The sequence below is a fragment of the Petaurus breviceps genome, unplaced genomic scaffold, assembly GCF_028583685.1.
Source record: "Petaurus breviceps papuanus isolate PSGF00001 unplaced genomic scaffold, PetGlider_PUasm1.0 37, whole genome shotgun sequence".
Classification (NCBI taxonomy): Eukaryota; Metazoa; Chordata; class Mammalia; order Diprotodontia; family Petauridae; genus Petaurus; species Petaurus breviceps.
In genome coordinates this window covers 16803238-16810194 of record NW_027186296.1, presented here as the reverse complement: position 1 = coordinate 16810194, position 6957 = coordinate 16803238, and the positions used below count along the sequence as shown (strand labels likewise).

Below are 6957 nucleotides of genomic sequence, written 5' to 3'. Positions count from 1 at the left end.
ACAACATAACTGATGATGTTGTTTCTCTGATTGAAGTTTGTTTTTTGGTTTTTTTTTTGCTTTTTTGGAGGGCAATTGGGGTTAAGTAACTTGCCCAAGGTTACACAGCTAGTTGAATTCCTTGTAATTTTTTTTTTCTTTTTGGAGGGCAGTTGGGGTTAAGTGACTTGCCCAAGGTCACATGGCTAGTTTGTGTGTGGGGGTGGGGTGGGGGTGTTAAGTGTCTGAGGCCAGATCTGAACCCAGGTCCTCCTGACTCCGGGGCCTGTGCTGTATTCACTGTGCCACCTAGCTGCCCTACTGATTGAAGTTTTTTAAGGGAATTTAGATCCCTAAATGTTCATGAAGAAGTTCTACTTTCTTGCTTAGTGACCATTACTTTTGTGTCTGTACCTTTTGAATAGATACACGATCTGGCAATTGCTATTTGGACATTCGGCCTCGAGGAGACAATGGAGATACCTCATGCAGCAATGAAATTGGAGTTGGTGTTTCTAAGGCTTCCTGCTGTTGTTCCTTGGGTAAAGCCTGGGGCACTCCTTGTGAACTATGCCCTGCTGTGAACACATGTAAGTTGGCATATGCCTGCTTTTTATTATTATTATTATTATTATTATTATTTAATCCAGTTTTTTTTTTTTGACTCCAACTCTGCCATGTAAGGGGAAGAATTCTATATTAGTAAAAGCAGGGGTGGGAGGTAAATTCTCCTAGCACTGAATGATTCCTTGGAGGGCTTCCCCATGTGGTTTTATAGTCTCTTAGCCTTTAACTTACATATCAAAAATTAAGACCCCATTTAGCCTTTATTTAAATTCACAGTGGGCCAGACATTTTACATATCATATGAAAGGTAGAGTCCCTGTGTTCCAAGTGGACATATTCCAAGGATTACGTATGGATTGATGTAAAAAGTAATTTTGAAACATAAACTCTGACCATAGATCATTTGTATGCTATTGCTTACATCAGAAAGATTCATTGACTCATTTTATTTCTTTTTGTTTTAATCTGTTGATCAGACCTATGACACATTGAAGAGACTTAGATGGATGTTTAGATAGAAAAGCAGTTGATTTAATAGTTGTGAAATGGGAAGTTATATTAGATTGATGGGGTGGCTTATGAAAGGTTTGTAGTATGAGCAAGTGAGAGAAATGACAAGAACTGAGAACAGTTTAGTTCATTAAGAGTGAAAAATGCCAAAAAAAAAAAGGGGGGGGGATTGGAGAATGAGATGAAAGGCAGGACAGTCATTGTTATTTATTTAGTACTTTAAAATTTGCAAAACACTTTACATAAATTCTTACCTGAGTATACTTTGAGGTAGGTAGGGCATATCCTCATTTTACAGGTGAGGAAATTGAGGCTTAGAGATTAAGTGACTTGCTCATGGTTTATAGAGATGGTAGATGTTAGAAACAGTTTGAACATAGATCTTTCCTTATTTCAAGAAAAGCAGTATTTACCAAAGGAACAGAGAAGAATACAAGAAAGAATGTTTTTAAGTAGTATGAGAGATTCACATCTAAATATTGTAGTAGTAACATATTTATGTAGTATCTTCTTCAAGATACTTTTATGTATGTTATCTCATTTGAACTATGAGTAATAAAGGTCATTATCCAAAGTTCTGGTACAAGCTCTCAAATCCAAGAAGAAAAATGGAGTTGAGAGAATTAGTGGAGAATTTTCATAATTTAGGAAACATAAGAGACATTTTACAGCAGGATTGACCGTGAAAAGATTGATTTTAGACAGACTAGAAAAGATAGAGAGGTAGACTGGTTGATGGAGTTTATGGAATTGTCAATATGGAAAATGGGAGAGATGATGTTATTAGTAGAAACAGGAGTTAGAATAAGGAAGGAAGGAAAGCTCTTTGTAAAACAACTGTCAGAGTTTTTTTTCATTCTTAATTTTAATAAAACAACTAGAGGTACAGATCTGGATAAATAAGAGTGAAAGTTTTTAACATAGATTTGACCTTCTTTCCAGTAGAACTTATAATCAATTACAAGTGATACTACATTTTGTATCTTGGGAATGAAGAAAATCTGAAGGTCCACAAATGAGTCCTGGAAGTTACTGTAGTCAAAAATAGGAATTACTGTAGTGGAAAATACAAAGTACTAGAAGTTCAAATCAGACAGTGAATGATGAATAAGAACAGGAACTCAATAAGAATACCAAAAGGACAATGAGATATAAGAGAATAGTTTCACCAAATCACTGTTTGGAATGAGTCTGGAAGAAAGGCCAGTCTCCTGGTAGAAGGAATTTTTTTTTAAGTGAAGCTCCCTGTGATGATAAAATCTCAGATTAGAACCGCCCCCTCCGAAAAAAAAAAATTAATAGCGAAAAGTCAGTTGGAGATGAATTTGTTTCAAGACAAAAAGGAGAATTTAAGAAATTAAGTAGTTATGAAGGAGTCAAAGCCAAAGGATATAGGAGACAGTTCAAGAGAATAAGTACTTGGTTTCAGAGACCAAAGAGAATGTGCCACCCCACCCCACCCCTGCATTTGTGATGCAAAATAATTTGGATGTGCAAATAACACATAAATACCAAGGTTTTAGGAAGATGGGGATACCTAGTAAAGATCCCTAAAAAAATTAAATCTTTTTGGATATGTTCATTTAAAATTCTTATGATAACATAGCATAAAGAATTTAGAGAATAAAAAACTCATTTTGATTTTGTTTTGGTAGCTGAATATAAGATTCTTTGCCCTGGGGGAGAAGGCTTTCGACCAAACCCTATCACCGTTATATTGGAAGGTAATTCTAGCTTTTTTCCTCCCTTAAGATGTATGTATTTTAGTTTTTCTTAATTTCTTCCATGAAGCTAAAATGATGCAATTGTTTTCATTTGGATAGATATTGATGAGTGCCAAGAACTGCCCGGACTTTGCCAAGGAGGGAAATGTATCAATACGTTTGGCAGCTTCCAGTGCCGCTGCCCAACTGGTTACTACTTGAATGAAGAAACCCGAGTGTGTGATGGTATGTGGTTTCCCAGTTATGTGTAACATGAGGAGGGGATCTCAGAAACCTGGATGTAGTTAGTTACTAGTATGGAGTATGAATCATAGTTGCTGTAATCTTTAATACTGCATATAACCAAGTAGGACAAAACAGTAGTGCATGTACCAGCTTATTCTAAACTATCTAAAATAGTATCCTTTCTGACAAGTCTTAGCAACCTTTGTTTCCAGTTAAGATAGAAGATGTCTATGGTCCTTTATGAAAGGAAGCTAAACAATTTCTCATATTCTAAGGAAAAATTTTTTTTGGTCTTTTAAAAATTTTATTGCTATATTTTGTTTTCATATCACCTGCATTTCCCAGTATATCTCTCCATACTCTCCCTTTCAGCTCTCCCTTTTGACAAAGAACAAAAAACAGAGGAAAAAAACAAAACTAATCAACATGTTAACTGAATCTAACAGTATGTGCAGTATCCCACACCTGCTGTCCCTAATCCCTGCAGATAAAGAAGTGAGGTGTGTTCTCACATCTCTTCTTTGGGGCAGCTGATTGATCACTTTAATTACATAGCATTTGATTTAGTTGGGATTTAGGTTTTGGGGTTTGGTTTTTTTCTTTTTTTTTATCTTTCCTTTTACATTGTTGTAGTCATATATATTGAGGAAATTTTTTTTCTTATTGCATTATCTTGTACTCCTCCTTCCTGCTATCCTATTTTTCAGTAATTCTTTTGTCCTAATTGTCTTAGAGTTCCTCTTCTTTTCCTCCCTTATCATTTCTACCTACTCAACTTACTTGATGGGGATTTTCTCAGAAGATACCACATGGTATAAATATTGGTTCCTAGGATCCCTAGTTAGCAAGTATACTCCAGAGAACACTAAAAACTTCGTATGGTCTTTAGTTTATGAGTCATTGGAAATTTCCTTAACACAGAGAACTTTTAACTAACTTCAGTAAACCATATGGTTAATTAGGGAGTAGAACACTAGTTGAATATTAGTATCCTAGCATATTTCATATCATACTTGCTACAGAGATAATCCAAGCTCACTTCATGACTCATTAATAATATGTCATTCTCGTCAGAAGTCAGTTGAGTATCCACGGGGTACTACCTCAGAAGCTATAGGATTTATAGAAATTAGATTAGACTTCTTCCAGTCTTAAAAAGGAAGATAAAATGCCTTCTCACAGCAATAACATGGTAGCCAGTTGTTGAGGTCTGTACTGTTGCTTTCAGTGAAAGATAGTTAAAGATGAGGAAAATTTCACATTTCAGTCTCCCCAAACCCCATGACAAAGTGACAGATCTGTTTTTTAAGGCTTTTAGCATATTGTTGTCACTAAATAAAACTAGGAGATGGTGAGGTCAGGGTCATGGGGAAAAGTAGTATTGCCTCAAGTTTTATTCCTCTGCCTCCCCCCAAAAAACATGAAGTGGAGGAACAAGTTAGAGATCAATGAACTGAAGACCCTGTTTCTAAATATTGAATTCAGTGAGTGCTGAGAAAGTTTCTTCTTCCAGTATTTGAAGAGACAGTGACATTGAGAACTGGGCAGTTAAAGGGATGAAGGACTCACTTTTAAAATCTACTTCTCTTTGGGTTACAGATGTAAATGAATGTGAAACTCCTGGTATCTGTGGTCCTGGAACATGTTATAATACAGTTGGGAACTATACGTGTATTTGTCCTCCAGACTACATGCAGGTTAATGGTGGAAATAACTGCATGGGTAAGCCTGAGTCTTTCTTGAAAATACAGTCTTTGTTCATTATTTGCTTGCAAGGCATCAAATAGGGAGCATCAACTATAGCCTGCTTGTATACAATATAAACCATCAGTGCTTAGGGCTGGGCTACTCATCCAGATTGATGCCATCTCTTTATATTCCCCATAGAGTTCCTCCTCTTCTTGGCATGCCAGAAGTTTGGCATTTTGGTAGCTTAGTGGGGGTGGGGGGTGGGTAGAAGTTTCTTTTCTTTTGTAATGTTGGGAAATCCAACACAACTGTTTAATAACTCTTCTTTTGTTTGACTTTGGGGTGTACCTTTACACAATTATATTTACAGTACTGACCTGTGGTATTATAACATCATATGTCAGAAATGAGAAATTTAATGGCAAGTAGAGTGGAGCATTGTTACTAGGAGACTGGGCAAAGAATCATGTAAAGTTTATTAATACTACGGTTCCATAATGACTTTGTTTTGTGGTACAAAGTATGAGGGAGTGAGTTTTTAAAGGCTTTTTTCTCACACTATCACACTTTTAAGTGTAGAATATTGCTGAAGAGAGTGAATGGATTTTTCATGCCTTTGAAGAAATGAAGGAAAACAAAATGACAGACAAATTAATTGGTAGCAGATCTCCAAATCTGAATGCATTTTTTGGGAAGCTTATACTCATCAGAAACTTCTTGTAGCTTCCCTGCTCACTGATCCTTTCCTCTGCCTTCTTTTTCCCTCCTCCTAGATATGAGAAGGAGTTTATGCTATCGAAATTATTATGCTGATAACCAGACTTGTGATGGAGAGCTTCTGTTCAACATGACCAAGAAAATGTGTTGTTGCTCCTATAACATCGGCCGGGCCTGGAATAAGCCCTGTGAGCAGTGTCCCATCCCCAGCACTGGTGTGTTTGCTTTTCTTTTTTCTTAAACAGTGCATTGTCAATACACACATCTGTCCCTCTATTGATAGGAAAATCAGTTTTGTCTCAGGATAAGGAAGGTGCATTAGTAAGAAAAACTTACACACCCAAGGCACACCCAAATTCACTTTTGATCCAGATCTGCCCTGCTGAAAACTGGCACACAGTATTAGTATTCAGTGTTTATTTAGTCACCAGAACTTGCAGCCACCACACATTACACAGCTCTGAAAGCAGTTCTTACTTCTACAGTGTTCCCAGTCTAAGGAAAAGACTGGACAAATCATACAGATGTATATGACAAATAAATGAGTTATTATTACACTGATTGCACTCCAGCATAACTTAAGTGAATACAATGTGCTCAATACTGAATAGAGTATTCAACTATCTCTGCCACCTAATCAGCATTTCATGAAATAGGAAAACATTGTCCTCACATCCAGTTGGGTAGTTGTTAATTTGTGTGAATTGTTACCCCAAGAAGATAATTTCTTCAGCCAAACAACTCAGCTTTGAAGTAAAGAGACAAAGATCAATTATAGCCTTGAGTTGCTGTCATATTTTAATTTCTTGTACTTTACCCTTCTGTCTTAGATTCTCCTGCTTTCAAAAATGTCCATTTATGATGGCAAATGCAGTTGAATAGCATATGAGATTCAAAAACTTAATATTTTAAGAGTAAAGTACTATTATAATTCTCTGTAAGATTTATACAACTTTTATAGAATTAACACAGCCCGTATTTCCATCTGCTGTGAAGAAAGGCTCCAGAAAACACTAACACCAATGTGTCAATCTGCATACTTTTTTATAGCCCCCCAAATGTTTAACTTTCTGTTGTCCTCAGTCTACCTGATAGGATACTTGATAGCAATGAAAGCTTGTGAAATAGTATGAGCTGATCAGATTTTACATGTTTTTGTTCAAATTCTCACCCTCACAATTTTTATGTATAATTTTCTATGGCTCTTGAACCAGTGAAATTATGTTTATTTGCAGTTTACACTTAAAGCACCTGTTGGAGTAGATAGATAGACAATTTTATCTAATTAATTTGTTATACACACATACACACTAAAGTCCAGTAAATGGTCATAGTTGTTTACCCTAAATAATTTTTGTACTGAAGTCACATTTTTCTCTCCAATCTTCAGGGAAAACAGGATTTCAGGGACATTCAAGTGATTTTGATGTCCCCTAATGCAAGGTGAAGAGAATCAGTTCACTCACGAATTAACATTGTTGATCCGTAGTTATTGGTGTACACACACACACACACACACACACACACACACACACACACACACACA

The 6957-nt window shown here is 36.1% G+C and overlaps 1 protein-coding gene across 4 annotated transcripts in view; it reads left to right on the top strand.

Annotated features, from left to right (window-relative positions):
• The window catches only part of FBN1 (fibrillin 1), a 305284-nt gene that overhangs the window by 240203 nt on the left and 58124 nt on the right, over positions 1 to 6957 (top strand). For 3 of the 4 annotated variants that reach the window (XM_069097991.1, XM_069097992.1, XM_069097990.1), the window contains 5 exons: positions 405 to 569; positions 2712 to 2780; positions 2880 to 3005; positions 4605 to 4727; positions 5468 to 5626. The exons of the other annotated variant lie outside the window; for it this stretch is intronic. In XM_069097991.1, the coding sequence (XP_068954092.1) occupies positions 405 to 569; positions 2712 to 2780; positions 2880 to 3005; positions 4605 to 4727; positions 5468 to 5626 (642 nt within the window). The remainder of the gene's footprint in view (positions 1 to 404; positions 570 to 2711; positions 2781 to 2879; positions 3006 to 4604; positions 4728 to 5467; positions 5627 to 6957) is intronic. 4 annotated transcript variants of the gene reach the window in all.